Here is a 24,468-nt window from a genome sequence, read left to right as displayed (position 1 = left end):
CCGAATAAACACTATTTCCATAGTTATTTTTTTGTATAATGGTAATTCCTTGGAGTAGCATGTAAATAAATTGCTATATGAATATGGCAATAATTCACTACCAAGTAACGCTTATTTGAAAGCATTTATTGTACCATGCTACCGCCACTGTATAATACCTTTGAGCAATTCTCCAAATGAGGATTTTACCCTTTAAAAAAAGCTGGCAGTGCTAGTAGACACTGAAGAGCATTATGCATGTACCACATGCTACTCCAAGGTAAAACATAGAAGTACCATGGTATTTTCTGGTACTTTTTGTAAGTGACATTAGAATCTTACTTTATAATATCAAAACACATTAACAGTTATTATTAGTAGTATTATCCCCATTATTTTTTATCTTTACTTCCCCCACATACACTGATGAAGAAACAAGAAGTAAAGATTGCACACTAATAATGTAAAAAAATGACTATATATATATATGTAAACACACAAACACAACTGTTCAAAAGAAATTATTTTTCAAACTAACCTCTTCTGCTCAGCAAGGCTGCATTTATTGGATCAAAAATACAGTAAAAACAGTATAATTGTGAAACATTGTTTTCTGTCTGAATGTATTTTAAACTGTAATTTATTCCTGTGATCAAAGCTGAATTTTTGGCATCATTACTCCAGTCTTCAGTGTCACGTGATCCTTCAGAAATCACTCTGATATGCTGATTTCCTGCTCAAGAAACATTTCTTATCAATGTAAAAAAAGAAGAAAAAAACCTTGTGTTGCTTCAGAATTGTTACAATAATATCTTTATATTGTTTTTGGTTGAAACTACCTTTTAATACTAAACATAAAGAAAGAGTGAGGTTTTTTCTTTTCAAAGGCACTTTTTTCTATGACTTTTAGGACACTGCAGTCTCTCATACTGACCAGAACAATATGAATCCCTCTGGATCCAGGCTTATTTCCTTTTCTCTCCGCACCAAGACTGCTCCTTTTTCCTTTCCAAACCCGGGACCTCCCCTCACACCTCCCTCTCTCTCTCTCCCTCTCTCTCTCTCTCTCTCTCTCTCTCTCTCTCTCTCTCTCCTGTCCGCTCCTCACGTTATACTGAAGCCAATTCCTGAAATTCCAGCCTTCCTCGCGCGCTTCCAGTCACACAGGCAGATTTTACCCCCAAAACACTTCATTTAGGCTACCCTACTGTTGCCGCAGACAGGTAAGAGTTTTATTTATTTACATAATTCAAAGTGACATTTGTTTGTGTAATTATTTTAAATAAACAATCTTTTGTAAGGTAAATAACTCGTACAGCTGTAGGCAACAGAACTTCACCTCACATAACCATATTTCAGAACAGCCGGGAAACGACCTCATTGAAGTGGTTATTCTGACACATGATGACGAAATGTGATGTAACAATGGAATGTTTGGAATTGTTGGAATTTTTACCGAATTCCCGCGTTCTTTTTTCTGCTTCACTGGAGCGACTTCCATGTAACGGCCGGAAACTTTCTGAGGAACTTTAATCGCGTCATAGGCCCGCGGGTGCTCAGAAGGAGCGCGTGTGGCGGGAATATCAGTTCGTTAATTATTATCGCGATTAGAAACTTAAACGTAAAATGTATTCTTTAAATGCTAACAAATGTCTGCAGGTGTTTTTCATTCACATGAACCAGTTTAATAAGTGTGGAAAAAGTAGCCTAGATCATATTTTAAAAAATGTATACCGATCCATTGATCTTGCCTGTTTTATAACACTTGCCTGTGTAAATGTTATTATAATTGTTTTGTTTTAAGCTAATAAAAGCAAATCAAATAGTGATATTATATAAAATATTGTATTTTTAAATAATTGTAATCCAATGTTTATTAATTTAGACAATTTTTCTGCATGTAGGCTAATAGCCTATTCCACTAAAACATCTGTCTATCTATCTATCTATCTATCTATCTATCTATCTATCTATCTATCTATCTATCTATCTATCTATCTATCTATCTATCTATCTATCTATCCATCTATCCATCTATCTATCTATCTATCTATCTATCTATCTATCTGTCTATCTATCTATCTATCTAATCAAAGGTTTGGGCACCAATCATTTTGTGTTCTGGTAAAATAATATAAAAGTGAAAAACTCTGGGAATAATGTTGTGATCAAAACATCTTTATTTCTTTCTTTCTCTTTTTTTAAGGAGTCTACAATTATTTCCTTCACTAAAATGTTATTTTTGTCAAGAAAATCAATGCATTATTTGCATTGGTCATCAACATTAATGTTCAAGCACAGTTCTAAGATCATGAGAAACATACAGTATCCAAATTCTTCACTGCTTTGCGCATATTTGTATGTTTTCGTCGATCACTGTTTGGGTCTTTTGTATATTTGTTTGTTATTGTTGATGACAATCTCACGGAATCAGAATGACTGTGATTGTTTGGGTCAGCGGGATCTGAAAGAGCACATGACCGCAGCGGTCGCTCTGCCAGCTGGCCTCATGGGTAAATATTTCGAGAGTTGGGGTGAGGAGTCAGTGCCCAGGGGACGTAATAATATTGTCCCGGCGCAACAGGTGGAATGAGGCCGGTGCCCACCTGCTCGCGGCACTGGAGGAATTATTGTGTTATTTTAATAAAAAGCATCATGAAAACAGGGAAGCATTATTAAATGCAGCATCAGGCCTCATTAGAGCTCCATAAAGTGGCGTTAATACGCGGCCTCATCTGTGACTCTTCTGAGAGTTCAGGTGTCACACTTTTCCATTGTTTTTACCGAATAGGTTTTTATCTTGTAAAGATGTAAGTGCAAACAAGAAAACATGCTGTTTAATGTGACCCGTGATCAATATTTGCGTTCTAGATTCGTTCTGCAGTCTTACTTTAAAACAAATGCAGGCTGTCCATACAAATGTGTGTGTTTATGGAAGTGTGTGTGAATATCTGCATGAGTCAGTGTGTGTATTGTTCTGTTAGCAACAGGAATTGTCTGACATACACACACGCACACACACACAGCAGCTTTTCAAAGTTAATCCTGAATTTTAACAGTTCAATTATATTCGAACATATGTTTTATAATTTGTGTATTTTACATTATGTATTATGCATGTGTGTAATCACATCAGATTACCATGGTATATATCCCCAACTCATGGTAATGCTATGGTAAATGTCCATAAAACATAGGATTACAATGTTAATGTCATCACATAAAAGTACCGTGGTGATAAATCAATAGTTTAATTATAATCAACAGTAATTTTAACTTTAATGATACCATGGTATTACCACGGTACATGTCGGAAAAACCGCGGTAGCAGTTTGTTTAGTGGCATGATTCTGTAACATTTGTACCATTAAAATAATGTTGTATTTGCGTTGCTGCAGTGTTAGCCACATTTAACCTGTAAGGCAGTTGTGTTGTTTTAGTGCTATTATCACATTAACACACTGTTATAAGAGACGCTCTTAATGAAACACACGCGTGTGTGTCAGGAACTCTTGATCAGAGCCGACCGGCTCCTCCGGCTACACTGTTATTGGTCAACAATATGAGCTTTAAATTAATGTACGGCCCATAGCTAATATCCTGTGTGTGTGTGTGTGTGTGTGTGTGTGTGTGTGTGTGTGTGTGTGTGTGTGTGTGTGTGTGTGTGTGTGTGTGTGTGTGTGTGTGTGTAGGTTCACAGCGACTCACAGCTTCACATTCCATCCCTGATTAAAGTGTTCTGTGTTTATGTTTGTTTTATTGTCTTTTAGTCGTGCCGGTGTGTGTTTGTTCTGTATGTTTGTTACACACACATGTGAATGCACATCTGTGTGTGTGTGTGTGTGTGTCTGTGTGTGTGTGTGTGTGTGTGTCAGAATTTGGGGGTAAACTATCACTTAAATTCTTCCCAACACCGTTTATTTGTGTGTGTACAAAAACATGTAAACTCGTTTTAAACTAAAGCAATAATTTATAATTTTTTTGTGTGATTTTGCTATGGTAAAGTCGTTTACTGAGTCATGCACAATACAAAGTGGCTTAAAACCATTATAACCATGGTAAAAATTACTTTAAAAATGCACAAATGGCGACAACAGCAACATTTTAAAAGACACAACGATTTGTAGATATTCTGAAGGCAAAAACTATTTTGGTAATTGAAATAAAGCTGAAATAAAATATACAGTAGCTATTACATGAAAACTCAAACATAAATGAAATGTTGCTTTACTTTAGCAACTAGCTGAAATAAATTAAAGTGTAAAGTTTTTAAATTAAAAGTTTAAGTGTAAGTACTAAAATATTATATCTAAAAAACTAATAAAAATAACAAAGAACATACAATTACTAAAACTTAAACTAAAATTAAAAATGAAACTGCAAATATAAAAATAAAAGTTAATTCAATATATTTATAAATACTATACAGTAAATATACAGTTTTTGTTTTGTTTGTTGTTGTTTTTGTTTGTTTATGTAGTCGTAGAAAGTGTGTAAATGTTTGAAATGGTGCTGTAGTTTGTTGTTCTGCATCAAGCATTAATATTGTTCAGAACTTCAAGGCTATTTGCTCCGATCTGTATGTGAGAGCGAGTTTTGTACAGGAAGTCAAGCTCAGAGTAAAGCTTTGCTCAGCAGCTCACACACTCACAAACACAGTAATTCCCAGAATTGCACCGAAATGTTTGAGGAAAACATATACTTGCGTGCTTTAGGTGCAAACTCAGTTCATGAAGAGCCAGAGTTTCCTAATTAAACACCTGAGCCACTAAACTAAACTCTGCACCCCTGGTTTACATGGATCTCTCTTCGTATCACGTGCTGTTAAACTCATGAAGTAGAAATGACAAAAAGCAAAGCGTGTGTATTTGTTTTGAGGGACCCCTGATCAGATCTTAATATAGCGCTGTCTGGCTGCAGGCCGGTTCGCATTGCAGACGTGGTGTCCCCGACTAATGTGATTTCAGAACCAAAACGCTTTTTCCAAGTAGGATTATGGAGTCTGGGGATCTTTCTGATGAATGCTGATGATTGGGGGTCACCTCATTCACGCCGTAATGATACCAGACTGCAACCCTGCCGTGTAATATAGCAACATCTGCAACAACAATGGCTAATCTGGATGACGTAATAGAAAATTGTGTTTTTTTTCTTCTTTGAATCTTCCGAGATGATCTTAAAAGCACAATATGTAAGGTTTCCCGCCATTTTTAATGGATTCACACACATTTTTTATGCTACTACTCCCACAAGAGTTTGTCCGATCTTAAATCTTCAGACCAAGTCTCGCATAAGTTACTTACTGAATGTTTGGTTTTTAAACATCATTTTCACTATTTTGCTGTCACAACAATTGCTTGATATTCTCATGGCCATACATATGAAGTTTTATGTAAATACGCAAAAGCATAATTCCTGACTTCCTGTTTGCCATATTCATTAAGGTTTTTGGGGAAAATAGTGAATTTTATTATACCAAGTCTCACAAAAGTCACATTTTTGGCGTTAAACCGATAAACTTTAACAAATTCAGGAATTATCAATTAACAATGCTTTTGCGCATTAACACTAAACTTTGTGTGCAAATTTTCTACATAGCCACAAGAATATTAAGCAAATGTGTTATAAAAACTGTTGTAAAACTATAGATGTATAGATAATTATTGCGTTTTCAAAAGAAGAAAAAAATCACAGCTAATGAAAATATAGTACTTTTAAGCAATATTATATTTAAAATGTAGGGTTTTACTTACAGGTAATAAAAAAACGATTTAGGAAAAATATGTTTAAGTTGAAATACAGTAAAGTTAAGCTAGACTAATGTAAATAATAGGGTTGAATGAAATCAAAAAATATTAGTGTGATTGAAATTGAAATTAGGTTGATAAAAAGCAATATTTTTAACAATTTTAAGTAATTAAAAAAAAGTTAGTGTACTTTTCCTAAATGTATCAATGCGAGTGCAATGACCAAATCAATCTGCTCAGCCGTCTGCCGCGTAATTGCATATTTCTGCTATATTTGAATTGTATTTACATTCCCTCTTTTATTGTATTTGCAACTACATCTTTTATCAATTTGAGTTTTAATGTAACATGTTCTCTTTGTAGGTTTGAGCTTCTCTCCAGTTCCAGATCTGGGAAAACCCGTCATTTACCCGCCACGGAGCCTCAGCCACTAAGGCGTTTTGCTCTTCCACCACCATCCTGTCGTCCGAGTGGGTCTCGGCGTCCTCTCCGGGGGGCGCTAGCGAGGAGCTGAGCGAGGGATTGGATAAGCCTCTGGAGAACGATGCGGAGGGCGTGTGGAGTCCGGATATCGAGCAAAGCTTTCAAGAGGCACTGGCGATCTATCCGCCCTGTGGCCGACGCAAGATCATTCTCTCCGATGAGGGCAAGATGTACGGTATGCCCCTCCCCTTTTCCCTCTCTGTATTTACTTTTGCAGCCAATCAGGGATTTTGATGAGATTTTTGCACCAAAACTGGCACAAGGATTGATTGATTGATTGTTTGACTGGGTTGATTGATTGGGTTGGTTGGTGATTTGGTTGGTTGATTGGGTTGGTTGATTGCTTGATTTATTGATTGATTTGGGTTGGTTGATTGTTTAACTGGGTTGATTGATTGGGTTGACTGACTGATTTGGTTGGTTGATTGGGTTGGTTGATTGGGTTGGTTGGTTGATTGATTTATTGATTGATTTGGTTGGTTGATTGGGTTGGTTGGTTGATTGATTGATTTATTGATTGATTGATTTATTGATTGATTTGGTTGGTTGATTGGTTGATTGGTTGATTGGGTTGGTTGGTTGACTGTATAGTTGACTGGATTGGTTGGTTGGTTGGTTGATTGATTGATTGATTGATTAGTTTACTGGGTCTGTTGATTGATTGATTGATTGATTGATTGATTGATTGATTGACTGAGTTGATTGATTGATTGATTGGTTGATTGGTTGATTGGTTGATTGGTTGATTGATTGATTGATTGGTTGATTGATTGATTGATTGATTGATTGATTAGTTGATTGATTGATTGATTGATTGATTGGTTGGTTGGAAAAGCAAAAAAACAGCTTGACTGCACCAGTAATATTAACACAGTCAGATTGACCACTTTAATTATTTTTCTATTTTATATTCCTTTCTGAAAAGTTTTTTTGCTAGTCCTTAATACAAATATGTATTATATATATATTACCATATAAAAATCAAATATTCCCAATATTTTGCATTTCCAAAGCGTTCAAATGGACAAACTGATGCTCAAATACTTCCACCAAAGGTTATTCACTAACTTATCAAGGCCATGTTTGTATGTATTTGTTTCATAATCACCATCTCTTAATTCACGTTTCAGTATCTGGTGATTTGTGTGGATTTTCAGATGTCTACAAGGACAAGTCAGTCAAACTCTAAAGAAGCCTTTTGAATTGTTTAATAGTTTTGCGAACAGAAAACAAGCTGCCAGAACCTCATGGCTTGTAATGCACAAATGCACAATCATATTTCCAAACGCATACAATGTCAGCTGCTCTTGATGCAAACGCTGCAAACGCTGCTTTTAGTTGTGATGCATCGAAATGTCTGAATATGATTTATTTCGATTAGTTGTGCAGCTCTAGTCTGTATATGAATTACTATAAATAGCCTATAACCAGTGTGTGTTTTTACTATAAATGTCTGTCTGTGTGATCCGGACCCTGTTGATGGCCAGAAATGACCCGGTGATGGGTTGGTGCCGCTTGATTTGGACCGAACACTGGATGAGGAGGAAAGTGAGAGGATGTGTGTGTCTGTCATCTTCCGATCAGCTGTGAAACTTTATCAATCTTCATAAAGCCGTGTCAATATCGGTGGAGAGGGAGGGTCGCAGGGGGCATCTGGGGGTGGATCTGTCGGGGCCGGTAGTTTAGGAGCGGTAAAGCTTGTGTGGAATGGCACGCCATGGGCATCCAGAGCCCCGAGTTCAAGGCAGAGAGGGTGTAATCCGACACGAGAATGGACGTTTACCCTTTGAGCATGTGCGACGGAGAGGGACAAATAAACATAAAAGGGGGGGAGAGGGGGAGGGGGGAGACAGAGCACCTGTTTCTGCGGGCCCCGCTCGCGACCCCGTTGAGTGAGTTTGTGTGTGTGTTGTCTTTCAGTTCACCTCCAGCTGCCTCTCCGATGCACACAGACATGAGAGAGAGAGAGAGAGAGAAAGAGAGAGAAAGAGAGAGAGAGAGAGAGAGATGGTGTTAACACTGGGATTACATGGAGCTCAGTATCAGCCACTATCAGCTCAGACAAATCACTCATCATGCTTCTCCATCAATACTCATCACCTCTCTCAACCAGTCGAGCTGTGAACCGATAGTTCACACCAAAATTAAAATTAACATTACTTACTCAATGTCATTCAAAACCTTCAAATTTGGGACTGTTCCTCGCACAAACCATCGTATGACTTAAAATGACTTTTATTGTGAATTATGAATTTTAATTAATTTTGAATGAATTTAAAATATATAATATTAAATATGTTATATACTTTATAAATGTTATTTTATTATTATGAATTTTACACACACACACACGCACGCACACACACACACACACACACACACACACACACACACACACACACACACACACACACACACACACACACACACACACACACACACACACACACACACAAACACATTAAATAATAAAACAATACAATTAAATTATATAATATAATTATAATATATTAAAATAATTATATAATATTTATTTAAATAAACCAAGTTTAACAAATGTATATTTATTAAAATATTAAAATATTAAAATATATTTAACATGTAAATGAAAATAAATAAATCTTTATATTTAATGAATCTTTATAAAATGAATGAATCAATAATTTTTTGAATTGAAAAATAAATGTATTTATTTAATTCATGTTTTAAAATGTATTTGTAATTAACTATTTGTTTAATTGATAAAATCTGACTCTGAATCATTCATCTTCCCATTCCAGATTTGAAAGCAACTCTACAAACACATGAATATTTAATGAGGTTAATGCTGATGCAGTTTTTGATTGTTTGTCTGTTGCTAAACTGTAAAACGTTACTTTATCCAGATTCAATATGTTTCAAACCCAAGGTTAAGATTTTAGATTCAAAGAAGGCTGCAAAAATTATATTTTTCGACACTATATACGTTTCTGTACTTCTATCTTTGGAAACGGCCGGCTCCCAGTGTTCCCGGGGTCAGGAAGCACATTGAACGTTTTATAATGTCTTGAGCTATAAGAGAAAACTCAACCCAGCAGTGTTTGGCGCAAATCAGATAGAGGAGCTTTCATGGCTGTGTTTGGCCCCTGCAATTTCAGATAATCACACAAATAGCGACAATCTACAGTGCCGAGCGGTTAAAGAATGAGGAGAATTCCCACAATGCACTCGTGACCCTTTTCCAGAGGTTTTATAAAATTCCTCCACCGCCATCCCTTCTTCTATACTGGCTTTTGTGGCATATTTGCATGGAAACTCACTGGCCGTTACGTGTGTTATTATCCAGCTAAGCGTACCAGCGCACTTAGATTGTAGGGTTTTTGGAGTGCTGGGTGAAAACTCAACAGGCTTTGCCAAAGAAAACATTTCTTGGCTTTCGTCTTCACTGTACCGTAATGCATTCGCTCTCCCGACCCGTAAAATTACACACAGCCGCTGAAAGGAAATACATTTGCCATGGTTTAATGGCTCCCAAGCATCCCGTCGCAAGATAAGTACCCACATAATGGAGCACTTCTCCACCTGTTCAGAAGATGTTAAAAAAATCAGGACTTGTCATTAAAAGGACATTTTTGTGGAGGAATATGGGATGGGTGCTGAATGAGAGATCCCAGCTGTGTGAGTCTCAGAAATCACATTACAACAGACAACATTCTTGCATTTTGTCTTACAAGTTGTGGGTTCGTGAGGATGCGAAGTCAGCTTTTGAATAAATGAAGCTTTATTTCATTGGCTACAAAATGCACATCACTCTGATGAAACCAAACCACCTCAAAATATAGAGAAAATGAAGCCTGTTTTTTTATTTTATTTTATTATTTTCAAGACAAGTAAGCAATATTTCTTCACAAATTAGTATTATTGAAATGAGAAAAAAAAAATCTCATTACTGTTATGTTAAAAAAAATTATATTAAAATTAAAGTAAAAAATTTGTGGTCGGTAAGATTTTTTTATGTTTTTGAAAGAAGTCTTTTCTGCACACCATGGTTGCATTTATTTGATCACAAATATAGTAAAAACAGTAATATTGTGAAATATTATTACAGTTCAAAATTAGTGTTTTCTATGTGAATATATGTTAAACTGTAATTTATTCCTGTGATCAAAGCTGAATTTTCAGCATCATTACTCCAGTCTTCAGTGTCACATGATCCTTCAGAAATCACTATAATATGATGATTTGATGCTCAATAAACATTTTTGATATTATCATTGTTGAAAACAATCGTGCTACTTCATATTTTTTTGGAAACCGTGATACTTTTTATTTTTCAGGATTCTTTGCTGAATAGAAAGTACAAAAGAACAGCATTTATTTGAAATATAAATAATTTGTAACATCTTTACTATTACTTTACTTTTGATCAATTTATCTGGTTATCAGTATCCTTGCATTTTTTTATTATTTTTTTTTAAATCTTACCGACCACAAGCTTTTTGGCTACGTTAATAATTGTTGTGGCATTACATTTTTAATGATTTAAATAAGAAGATCATTGTATTACAGTAATCAATCTAATGAAAAACACAGAAATACAAAACAAATATTTTGACACATTTAAAAAAAAAAAAAAGAAGAAAAAAAGAAAGTTTGAAAACATGTTCATCTGTCATGAAAATAATGCCAATTTAAAAGTACAAAAAGAATTGAATGAACATTTTTATTTATTATTTAATTTTAAAGTGTGACCCGGACATGTTTTTATAATATTAATCTGCACCATAAGTAAAAAATTAGCAATTTCACATTTGAAATTAATTTTTTTCTTTAAATTACTGTAAAAAAATGTTACAGTAAGTGTTCGTGCTGCCTAAAATTTTTAAGCTTAGTCAACTTAAAATATGAAGCTGAACTAAGTGAAAACTTGGATATTTTAGTAAAATTTTAAGACACCATGAACACTTACTTTTTTAAGGTGAAACAATAATTTTTTTTACAGTGGGGAAAAAATCGTAACATTTTACGAAAATCGTAACACCGTAACATGCTCTCCAATAAAATAATGGGTGAAGAAATTGTCAATATTACTTCTGTTCATTCAAGTGCAATGCAGTGTGGGATATATGCAGTTTACACTGCACATATTCCACTCACACAGGAGTCAAAGGGTGTATTGAGATGTCCTGTTATAAACGTTCATTAGCTGCCTCATGTCCAACAGATGGAAAAAGCCACCCGTCCCTCACATAGGCTCGATTTTTCACAGGCACGTTAGAGGTTTGTTTATGTCTGAGGTCTCCGAGTGCTCTAATGAGTCAGTGTGTTTTGTGCTTTTCTGCTGAAGATCATTCCCTCTCTTTGTTTTGCTAAGGTCACGGTGGGGTCGCGGCCCCTCAGAGGTCATCAGTGTGGGACACTGTGGTGTTTCTGAGGAGGCTTGTTGGTCACACACTCTTAAATGTGTGTGTTTGTGTGATTCTTCAAGGAAGAACATCATTGTTTCTGCTAGTCTTAAAGATCTCGCCCATCCATCCGTCCGTCTGTCTTCGTTTACTCACTCTCACGTCGTTCCAAACCCATATTAAATTTGCTTGTTGATATGAGCCGCTCTTTTCCATGCAACTAAAGCGGGACCATAACATTAGTCCTGAATATAAGTTATATGATAGCTTTATGTGATGAACAGATGTACATTCAAATTTATTAGAAATCCCCCCTCTTCATTTAAAATCACATTTGTGGTTTCTTGATCTGACGTAATGTTATTGGTCAAATCTGAATATATGCATGAATAAATACAGTGGCGTGTAGAATGTGATCAGGGGTTTAAATTTGTTATCTGTTCTTTGTTTTTGTTTGTTTTCTGGTTTTAGTTTCAACCAAAGTTATGTAACTATTTTATTTAAATAGATTTATTTATATTTATTTATTATTTATTTTTATAGTGCTGTCAAATCGATTAATCATGATTAATCACATCTAACATAAAAGTTTGTGTTTATATAAGATATGTGTTTATATAATACAAACACACACACACACACATATCATATGTATATAAATATAGTAATATATATACACACACACATATATTGTATAAACACAAACTTTTATGAGATGCGATTAATCGTTTTGACAGCACTATTTTTTATTATTTACTATATTTATGTTTATGTATTCTGGTGTCTTTTTATTATTTTATTTTTGTCTTTAAAAAAATGAATAAATGATTAACAGTTTAAATTTGTTATAAGTTTTTTCTTTGTTTTTGTTAGTTTTCAAGTCTATCTTGTACTGTTTTGTACTATATATATATATATATATATATATATATATATATATTTGTAAAGTTTTTTAAGTTTTAGTTTTAAATAGAAAGTCTAACATTGTTTAATTTGTACATATATATATATATATATATATATAGTTTAATTTGTACATATATATATATATATATATATATATATATAGTTTAATTTGTACACACACACACACACACACACATATATATATATATATATATATATATGTATTATTGATTTCCTTTATTAACTATATTTAATGTATGTTTTATATATTCTGCTGTGTTTTTTATTGATTTATTTTGTCTTTTATTTACATCCATTTATAGGATATTTGTATGCAGAAAGTCAGTCTTTCTCCAATTTTCTTCTCTCATCATGTTCCTCTCTTTAAGAACCCCAGCAGTGAAATCTCACTGTACACTTCCGTGAACCCTAAGTGTGCCCTTTCTTAACCCTCAGGAGACCCTCTGCTGCACAGATGTGCCCGCTCTCTATCTGTCGCTCCCCAGATGTTTGATAAACTGACGGTGCAGAAAAAGAAACATCTAAGAAGCCAAAAGTCTCCATTTTCTCTATTTAATCTTACTGAAACAATTGAGATTCTTGAAAATGTAAAGGTTGTATATTGACATCTATGGTTCCATTTAACATCCTTTAAATTGGACAGAAGGTTCTTTAATAATGAAAAAAAGAAAAGTTCTTTGGGGAACCAAAAGTGTTTCTTTTATGGTATCGCTGCAAAAACACGCTTTGGGAACCTTTATTTTTGAGAGTGAGATCTGATATGTGATTTCTTATAGTTTGCACAAGTCTTGTTATAATGTGTGCATCTATGGTTCCATTTAACATCCTTTAAATTGGACAGAAGGTTCTTTAATAATGAAAAAAAGAAAAGTTCTTTGGGGAACCAAAAGTGTTTCTTTTATGGTATCGCTGCAAAAACACGCTTTGGGAACCTTTATTTTTGAGAGTGAGATCTGATATGTGATTTCTTATAGTTTGCACAAGTCTTGTTATAATGTGTGCTTGTGTGTGTTAGTTGTTGGAGCTGAGCAGACGCTGAAGGACTCACAGATCAGGAATGACTGGAATGTGAAGAGGAGGAGGAGGAGAAAGAGAGAGAAAGAGAGAGAGAGAGGTTGAGTGGGAGGTTATGGATTTATGAGGTCGTTGTGGGAGCTGCTGTACCTTTGCTTGACATTAACTTTGTTTCGGCCCCTCTCAGACCGTCAGGGTGGAGAGTGTGTGCGTGTGAAGGTTTCAGGCGACTGTATCAGTTTTCACTCTAGTGGAACCGCCCCTGTGAACACATGACCCCTCTGTAGCTCCGCCCCTGTGAACACATGACCCCTCTGTAGCTCCGCACCTGTGAACACATGAACCCTCTGTAGCTCCGCCCCTGTGAACACATGACCCCTCTGTAGTTCCGCCCCTGTGAACACATGACCACTATGTAGCTCCGCCCCTGTGAACACATGACCCCTCTGTAGCTCCGCCCCTGTGAACACATGACCCCTCTGTAGCTCCGCCCCTGTGAACACATGACCCCTCTGTAGCTCCGCCCCTGTGAACACATGAACCCCTCTGTAGCTCCGCCCCTGTGAACACATGACCCCTCTTTAGCTCCGCCCCTGTGAACACATGACCCCTCTGTAGCTCCACCACTGTGAACACATGACCCCCCTGTGAACACATGACCCCCCTGTGAACACATGACCCCCCTGTGAACACATGACCCCCCTGTGAACACATGACCCCCCTGTGAACACATGACCCCTCTGTAGCTCTGTAGATCTGATGTGGGATATCTTATAGTTTGCACAAGTCTTGTAATAATAGGTGTGTTCGACATCGGCTGCGGCTGGATGTAATCGATCGGCGAGAGTTGCCGTGTGCAGGCGGGGAGGAGCTGCAAACAGAGACGTGAAGTCGGACACTTTTTGGTTCCCGTAGTGACCGCACACGTGGTGTTTGCATACTTTACCACAGCTGAAGTGAAATAAATGCAATATTTGTCAAATACTCATTTCAGATACGTTTCCATTTAATACTTTATGCTTACGTTTGTTCAAGAATAAGTTGACATAGCCTATAGTCTACTATTTAAATAATGTAATGGGGTCTATGTTTTTTGATCAGTTTTATTTTGATAAACATGACACAATATAGGCTACTGCAGTAACATCGTGACTACATGAAAAGAGATTTTACTTTTATAAAAAAACAGATTTGTGAACATTAGTGGAACTGAAGGTGTTCGAATAAACACGAAACACACGTGATATGTCACACATCATGCGGTGAATCGGGCCAATCGTGGAACAGTTGTGTCGTCATCAGAGCTCATGCAGCTGCTCTTGAGAATCTGCGCTGGCTGAGTCCTGCGGCTGCTATCGAATCGCTCTCGCGCTACTTTAATGGCATACGTCACAGTCATGTGGCGTCGGCGCTGCATCAAGTCGGACACAATTTCTAACCGGCATGCACTGCTTCAAGTCAGCCGCCGATCGGTCTGCGCAGAGCTGCATGAAGTCGAACAAGCCTAAAGGTGAACACATGACCCCGGTGAACACATGACCCCTCTGTAGCTCCGCCCCTGTGAACACATGACCCCTCTGTAGCTCCGCCCCTGTGAACACATGAACCCTCTGTAGCTCCGCCCCTGTGAACACATGACCCCTCTGTAGCTCCGCCCCGTGAACACATGACCCCTCTATAGCTCCGCCCCTGTGAACACATGACCCCTCTGTAGCTCCGCCCCTGTGAACACATGAACCCTCTGTAGCTCCGCCCCTGTGAACACATGACCCCTCTGTAGCTCCGCCCCGTGAACACATGACCCCTCTGTAGCTCCGCCCCTGTGAACACATGACCCCTCTGTAGCTCTGCCCCGGTGAACACATGACTCCTCTGTTGCTCCGCCCCTGTGAACACATGACTCCTCTGTAGCTCCGCCCCTGTGAACACATGACCCCTCTGTAGCTCCGCCCCGGTGAACACATGACTCCTCTGTAGCTCCACCCCTGTGAACACATGACTCCTCTATAGCTCCGCCCCTGTGAACACATGACCCCTCTGTAGCTACGCCCCTGTGAACACATGACCCCTCTTTAGCTCCGCCCCGTGAACACATGACCCCTCTATAGCTCCGCCCCTGTGAACACATGACCCCTCTGTAGCTACGCCCCTGTGAACACATGACCCCTCTTTAGCTCCGCCCCTGTGAACACATGAAGGGGTATAAAAAAACAATTTAATTTACATGAAAAAGTTAGTCCAGGCAAGAATAAAAAAAATAGGTCAATTTTATATTAGTCCTCCATTCAAGCGTGTAGAAATGAAAGCGTAAATATCAACGTTGTAAAATTACTCAACTTTTCTGAGATTGGTGTTCCCATCATGCACTGGGCCTTAAATAATTAATGAGGTTGATTTTTCACTGTTGTATTTACACTGTTTTATCATTGCTTTTGTTGTTAGGATTAGTAACTGGCCATTTTGTGACAGTTGGAGTTCATTTTCTACTCAAAATGACATTTGAACACTAAAACGATTCATCAAATGTTACCGTCATTGTTTATTATCTACCAAGGTCTCTGCGTTCACGTTACGTGTAACTTCTGGTAGATAATGGTGTCTCACACAATATCTATTGTATTACTTGCTTAGATGTTTTTAAGTAAAGCATACACTTTAAAAGTGTGGTTTAATTCAATGTTATATTGTTTGAATGAAATGTATTGCAAAGGAAACTTCATCTAAATAGATATTGCTCAACCTTTTACTAGCTAAGTTAAAATGACTTATTTTCTTTGTTAACAATTAACTAAAAGTAAATTGTTTTTTTCAGTGTAGATTTACAAGAGATCTCAAATCAACAATGTCTCAAACTGTTCTCAATGAAAATGTGATTTCTGCTCCACATCTCATAGCTCTGGTCTGAGAGCAACGTCTCATGCACACTAGGTCATTTCTCTGACATTTTCTTCATAAATAGCCACACAGAGAGTGTTTTAGTCGGGTAAGAGGGTGTTGAGGAGTTCTGTACTAAAGCAGCGGATACTAGTACTAGTAACCGGAGTCCTGCCGGACAAACGAGCGCTGAGATTTATGTGAGGCGTAAAGGCATATTCTATAAACATTGACACACAGACCAGCTGCTGTATCTCTCTCCGCCATCACTTCACCACAGGTGTCCAGACATGCACACGTACCCTTTCATCCAACGTGACCCGTATGTCAGCAGAAGCAGATGAACACTCATGATGGGCGGTATGATATATAGACCTTACAGAGAGCCTAAGCCCCGCCCCTTCGCTTCCGGCTCATGGGACTTTAATTTCGGAAAAAATATGAATGGTAGTCAATGGCGAGAGACAACTTATCCTTTTTATTCCGTCTGAACTGTGTCCTGAATTACACATATGATGTTTGTCAATTTAAAAGATAATTATGAAAGTCAAGAAAGTCACAGTTTGTCATAAAACAGAAGAGTAACATTTAGTTGTATGTGAAAATCGCTCAATGAACTACATCTCTCGTCTCGCACTATGTACGTCACCAAGCTCGTGTGTGTGCAGTCTGGTACAAAGCAGGCACACAGGCATGATGGTGTAACGTTACGATTATAACGTGAAAACTGTGCGCGAGTCACAACAGGACACTGTATCCGCGCCACTGATGGCAGCAACGAGCACTTTGGTCACTTGATTTTAAAAACAACACATTTCAGATCGCCTCTTATTTAACGAATGAAAAAAATAAATGCTCTACTAGAGTTAACTGGAGATGTTTTATTAATTTGTATTCGTACATCCGTGCCGTGAGATGTTTCAAAAGTGGTGGGGACACAATCGACCCTGGCAAAAAGTGGTGGGGACATGTCCCACCCGTAAATTACGCCTATGCAAAAAAAACATTGACTTCGGGACGATGGAGCCGGAAGTGCTAAAATGCTAACTTGTTTCCGCGTTTTGGTCTACAAAGTGATGTCACACCTGCAACTCCATTTGCATCACTGTGCCTGACTGAAACCCTGAAAGATAAGAGCTAACAGCCTTCTCAACATTTCCCAATACAATTACGTTGAGATCTTGTCTAGATTTGGATAAATCACACACATATGAATGAGCTCTTGCTCAGTCTCGCCACTGTAGTTGATGAAGACGCGTGTTTAGGTTGGGTGAACAGTCTTACTTCCGCAATGTACTTACTCAAACTAACCAATGTACTTACTCAAACTCACCAAAACTCACCAATGTACTTACTCAAACTCACCAATGTACTCACTCAAACTCACCAATGTACTCACTCAAACTCAGCAATGTACTTACTCAAACTCACCAAACTCAGCAATGTACTTACTCAAACTCACCAATGTACTTACTCAAACTCACCAATGTACTTACTCAAACTCACCAATGTACTCACTCAAACTCACCAATGTACTTACTCAAACTCACCAATGTACTTACTCAAACTCACCAATGTACTTACTCAAACTCACCAATGTACTCACTCAAACTCACCAATGTACTTACTCAAACTCACCAAACTCACCAATGTACTTACTCAAACTCAACAATGTACTCACTCAAACTCACCAATGTACTTACTCAAACTCACCAATGTACTTACTCAAACTCACCAATGTACTTACTCAAACTCACCAAACTCAGCAATGTAAATACTCAAACTCAGCAATGTACTAAACTTACTCAAACTCACCAATGTACTTTCTCAAACTCACCAATGTACTTACTCAAACTCACCAAACTCAGCAATGTACTCACTCAAACTCACCAATGTACTTACTCAAACTCACCAAACTCACCAATGTACTTACTCAAACTCACCAAACTCACCAAATGTACTTACTCGAACTCACCAATGTACTTACTCAAACCCACCAATATACTCACTCAAACTCACCAATGTACTTACTCAAACTCACCAAACTCACCAATGTACTTACTCAAACTCACCAATGTACTTACTCAAACTCAGCAATTTACTTACTCAAACTCACCAATGTACTTACTCAAAATCAGCAATTTACTTACTCAAACTCACCAATTTACTTACTCAAACTCACCAATGTACTTACTCAAACTCACCAAACTCACCAATGTACTTACTCAAACTCACCAATGTACTTACTCAAACTCACCAATGTACTTACTCAAACTCACCAATGTATTACTCAAACTCACCAATGTACTTACTCAAACTCACCAATGTACTCACTCAAACTCACCAATGTACTTACTCAAACTCACCAAACTCACCAATGTACTTACTCAAACTCACCAATGTACTTACTCAAACTCACTGTCAACACTTTCAATACCTCGGTTCAAATGTGTTCACGTCATGCGTGACCGGCAGAAATATGTGATTCTCTACAGATTTTTTTTTTTTGTTGAGGTTATTTGGTTGAAAGTCTCCTCATATCCTGATAACATTAAGCGGTCTTGATGTATTTTTATAAATATATATCGTCTGTGGAAGGCGTAGGACCATAAAATGTTCTTTCAATCCTCGCATTCGGGCGAAAAAAAGAAAGTAAACAGTTGTTTACATTCGTTATTGTGCTGTTACTCACTGTACTGTAAAGTTTTCTCTCTGGTTAATGATACATGATATAATCCAATAACGTTGTCTCTGGTCGTCTCGCTTCTGGTCTCTGCGCGTTCATGTGTTTTAGAGGAGGCGTGGCTTTGGGTAATTTGCAGGGAGAGTGGGATCGTATGCTTTCAATGCTAGCAGGCTAAAGGTAGCATTTCCCAGATCATTCACTGCACCTTTAACAAAGGCAGATTGTTTTATTTGTAAAGTATGTTTTAATGTATAGGCCTATATATTTTTGTTTATTTTATCTTAGGTTTAATTTTATTACCTACATACAATTAAAATTTTCAGTTTATTTATTATAAATATTTTTTATTATATATATATATATATATAATATGAAATCTTTGCGACATTGCTTTTATTTGTTGTGTATTTACATGTGTTGTGTGTATATATATATATATATATATATATATATATATATACATATGGCTTATATTAACAAAAGTAAAATGTTTATTGTTTTTTTATTTGTAAAGTTGTAATGTACATATATTTATTTTATTTTATCATAATTTTATTTAGTTTTGTTTTATTGACTAAATAAATAAATATATAATAAATAAATACATATATATTTTTTTAAATAATCTATCTATCTATATTTATTATTATTATTATTTTGTGTTTGTGTGTGTGTGTGTGTGATTGTGTGTGTGTGTTTGTGTGTGTTGTTTGTTTAATTTTATCCTGTTCTTATTGTGAATGATTCATTAAGTCAAGTTCAGTTAAAGAAATTGATTCAGTGATTCTCTGGGAAATACTTCATATACTCCTGAAGTAAAATTTTATGTTGACGATAAACTATAAACTAATACCTTCTCTTCTCTTCTATATCTATCTATCTATCTATCTATCTATCTATCTATCTATCTATCTATCTATCTATCTATCTATCTATCTATCTATCTATCTATCTATCTATCTATCTATCTATCTATCTATCTATCTATCTAAAAAAAAGTACTACGTACTACGTAGTAGTAGTTATGTACTACATTAGACTAAACTGGGAAGGGTCATAGCACTTACATAATGTTGTCCTATTGTTAGTTTAACTGCTTCTATTGTTCTCCTCATTTGTAAGTCGCTTAAGTTGGATAGTTGTGCGTGGAGAAAAGCATTTGTTAAGTGACTAAATGTAAAATGTAAATGTAAACTTCTTTTCTCTTTCTTTTTTTCAGGACGGAATGAGCTAATTGCTCGGTACATCAAGCTTCGAACAGGAAAGACACGGACCAGGAAACAGGTACAGAAATCAAGAATATTTGGTCTAGTTGGTTTATTAAGGTCGAAATTTAATTCATACGCAAAATTGTGTAAAATATTACCACTTGTTTTGAGAGAATGTTTTTCCTATTGCACTGGCAACGTTTTTTCTTCTTGTTTTAAGCATAAACAGCACTAAATTTGTGCTTAAAACAAGAAAAAAGGGTAAGAAAATTAAACTTACACTGCAAAAAGATTTTTTTTAAAATCAGCATCAAATAAAAATAAGACAATCTCGAATTGCTCACTTGCTTTTCAAGTGAATTTATCTTGTTTTAAGAATGTTTAGATATTTTCATTTGATGCTGATTTAAAAAAAAATCTTTTTGCAGTGTATTTATATATAAATATGTGATGGCAACTCTAAAATGCCAACTTATCCCTACTAAAACTAAGTGGATTAAATGGGTTAATTACTATTATTTGACCGCCATGTCACACATTAACAGTAACAGGAAGTACAGCAAATGTCAGACTGGGATTTAGATATGGGATTGTCCTGTTAAACTCCCAAACAGACTTTCACTGAGTGTAAATGTTTGGCCCCCGAGGGCCTCCATGCTGAAATGAACTTGAGCGGTGTGATTTATGGCACGCGGATCGGATATCGGTGTGTGTCTTCAGCACCTCTCTCAGTCCTGCTCGTTAGACCCACAAACAACTGCTGGGGGTTTGGGATCCGATAGCGATCCCGCCGGCATTCGATATAGCATGATGTCACTCAGGCCTTGTCACATACTGAGTCTTAAGCCCTCTGAGAGAGTTGAGGTGAGCCGGGGCCCGCGAGGAAAAGTTATCACTAAAAACAAGAAGAGAAACTAGAATCAAACCTGATATGTGAACAAATAAAGGTCAAAGCAATCGCTGACATAAAGCAACAGATTTGCTTTCTTCTTTCACACTAATCGATTAAAGTTTTGACTAGTTTAGATGATTAGAAATCAGTCATGTACCATCAGTAACAGTTTTAAGCCTTACTTGAACAGGACTAGTTCTTCATGAGGTGGTTAGGTAAAGTTTTCCATGAGTGCTTCATGATTTCAATCCCATCCGAATTTGTAAACAAAAATTGTTAAAAATTACTTTTTTATTTTTTATTATTATTTTACTTAAATGTTTTCATTCTTATTTTAATACAATTTTTACATTTAATTTCCTATTCAATTTTTGTTTGGAAGTGTTCGTTACTGCAGCCGAACACACTCTCACTGAAAGATCATTTACTGAGAAATTTAGAACAAAACTTTTTACATTTACGTCTTTGATTTTCTCACAGTTTTAGAGTAAAACATGTTATTGAAAGTTTTAAATAGTATTTTTGCGCATTTCTCATAACAATAAACGTAACATTCTGTAACTTTCTTTTAAAGCAACACCATGTAACCTTTGCTCTCAGGGTCCCCCTACAGTTGGAAAACAGTATTGTCTTCTACTACTGTCGTAAAATCTGTCATGGTTACACCAGGGGATACACGTGCATTAGTTGACAAGCCGATACCGTCTTGAGTTCTCGCGAGTTCTGACTTCAAATTGCTATATGCATGTCATTGATTGCAATGCTCAAATCAGAACGAGAATGCTAGCGATAGCTAGCGATAGCATGCTAACCATCGTAAACTATTATGTTAGCGTTTAACGTTACTAGCTACCAGATTGATAATTCACTACTCTACTAGCATTACTTGATTCATTAAGATAAATGGAGGGCCAGATAGATTCCGTAACATGGCCAGGCAAACAACAAATTCGAAAAAATAGAGATAGTATGCAAGCAATATATTTACTAGTCCAACAGCATGACGGCCAGGTCAGCATCGGTCGGGCACCCCTCCTCCTCCTCCTTTAGCTCACGCCAGCGAGCGAACGCTGGACCTTGATCCTCGTCCGACCTTTTATTTTGTCACTCTCCCTTTTTCTCTTTTTAGTCTCCTCCGACAAAACCTTTGACTTCTTCCTTTTAGTTGTTGCTTCGGCCATGACAACAACATACAGACGGCTATCAAACGCTAGTTGGGCTCTCACGTCAGAATCTGAGGAAGTGGGGGGTGGTGGGGGAAGTGAGGTATGCCGTAAAGCAGTCGAATCTTGTAGTTCTTTTTGTTGAGCCAAAATGGCCGCCGCCCGAAGTTACGTAGTGCCAGTAAGAGCGATACAGACAGTGTCAGGCTATGGCAGACGTGTCTTTCAACCTATTGTAAGTCGATGTACCATCTCAAGGGTCTTGGAAATATATTATGAAGGTTGAAAAACTACATAGTGTTGCTTTAAATAAATTAATTAAATAATATGCATGCACCCAGAGCTTCCAGTAGCTACACATCCATAACCTTAATAAAAAAATCCAGAGATCCTAATGCCACCTGAAAAGAAAAAGAGAGAAAACAAATAATTTCCTTAAAGAGTTTTTAATGGAGCTTAATAATGACACTACCTTTGCAACATCGACACTATTTTATTGAGCTGAAATTAATCAACATTGAACTAAATTGAGCTGAATATTAACTCTATTGTCTTCTGACAAGCAGCTGAAATTGAAATCATTTCATAATTGAAGTTTACTACTGTGAAGCTGCTTTGAAAATCTGAATTGTATAAAGCACTATAGGTTATATAAATGTGAATTGACTTGACTAAGGACTGTAAACTGCATTTGAGTTTATTTAGAGTTTTGTTACCAGAACATGAGCTCAATTTGTTCCAAAATTAGGTTTTCCAGTGTTCAATTTTTTTTCAGTTCTATTTTTTTTTTTACGTGTACCATAGTAGGCTAATACCTTTGTTTTTTATTGCATGCATGGTGAAAACTTATCAACTCATGCCAACTAACTCACATTAGAGTATCAGTAGACTGTTAGGTTAGAGTTATTAGAATATGTTGACATGTAGTTGCAAAGTTACTTATAGCCTAACCAGCAGAATGTCTTAAGTGGACTGTCGAAATAAAGTGTTTTAAATGAAAAGATCAGCCTAAAATCCCTTTGTGTTTCCCGCAGGTCTCCAGTCACATTCAGGTGTTGGCGCGACGGAAAGCTCGGGAAATTCAGGTCAAACTAAAGGTAATGAACTCTAATGCTGATCACCTGTTTGCTAATTAACACCATCATCGCTTTACAACCAAAGCATTTGTTAATGATGTGAAGAGAGGGCGATTTCATTCATCTCTGAGTGAATATAGCCCAGGCATGATTCAGATACAAATATAATTGCAGACGATATCATACACTACGCTATAAATCCATTTCATCACGTCACTAATTTTTCAGAAAACGTGTGACCTCGGTAATGTCGAGTCTTCTCCTTGCGCGCTCTTGTCTTTCATCATATGACATAGTTCAACCGTTGGCCGGCGGCCATTTTGGCTCAGCTGTCCGAGTGTATACTGGTATACTGGTCACACGGCTAACACTGACAGCCCTTTTAAATGCGTTTCTGTAACTGAGAACTGTGACGGACACACACACACACACACACACACACACACACACACACACATGCCCATATTTCAGGAATGCATGGGCCGGTCATGCTTCAAGGACACAGCAGTTGCTTGAGCCGGCCATGGATGACTGTGTGACCTCTGTGCGTTTCGCTATATCAACCCAAATCTACCTAAATCAACCCAACAAGTGTCGAGGAGTCACTCATTAGAGTAAACTGAGGTCTTTAAATTAGAAGTAAATTAGAGTGAACTGAAGGATCTAAGAAATATATCTAAGATAGATACATATATAAATATAAATATATACATCTTAGATATAATTATTTTATACTTAGAGAGACTGATTTATTCTAGTGAATCAATTCATTGGGCGAACGAGTACAAAAAGAAGGAGTTCACTGATTCCAGTCTGTTGCATTTGCTGTTTTTAGCAATATATTTCAATATATATAGGCTATTGTATGTTTATATCTTAGATAGACCTATATTTATTTTAATGTACTTATTTTTAAGCATTAGACAGACTGATTCATTCTAGTGAATCAGTTCATTCGGACGAACGAGCTCAAAAAGAAGCAGTTCACTGATTCCAGTCTGTTGCGTTTGCTGTTTTTAGCATTACATTTCAGTA

The 24,468-nt window shown here is 36.7% G+C and overlaps 1 protein-coding gene across 3 annotated transcripts in view; it reads left to right on the top strand.

The window, feature by feature from the left end:
- Positions 1-914: 914 nt before the first annotated feature.
- The window catches only part of tead4 (TEA domain transcription factor 4), a 42,088-nt gene continuing 18,534 nt past the window's right edge, over positions 915-24,468 (top strand). The window contains exons 1-4 of one of the 3 annotated variants that reach the window (XM_077209963.1): positions 915-1,202; positions 6,090-6,379; positions 20,314-20,378; positions 23,392-23,454. Coding sequence is in view for 1 of the 3 variants with exons in the window: in XM_077209962.1 (XP_077066077.1) it covers positions 6,378-6,384; positions 20,314-20,378; positions 23,392-23,454 (135 nt within the window). In the remaining 2 variants the exon portion in view is untranslated. Of the gene's footprint in view, positions 1,203-6,089; positions 6,385-20,313; positions 20,379-23,391; positions 23,455-24,468 lie in introns of all 3 variants that reach the window. The other 2 variants (XM_077209962.1, XR_013196588.1) reach the window with 2 other exon arrangements.

This window comes from Siphateles boraxobius, unplaced genomic scaffold, assembly GCF_051911475.1.
Source record: "Siphateles boraxobius isolate OS27281-9 unplaced genomic scaffold, OSU_SipBor_1 65, whole genome shotgun sequence".
NCBI classification, from domain to species: Eukaryota; Metazoa; Chordata; class Actinopteri; order Cypriniformes; family Leuciscidae; genus Siphateles; species Siphateles boraxobius.
The sequence above is the reverse complement of the archived record's forward strand: the minus strand, read 5'-3'. Positions and strand labels throughout refer to the sequence as shown.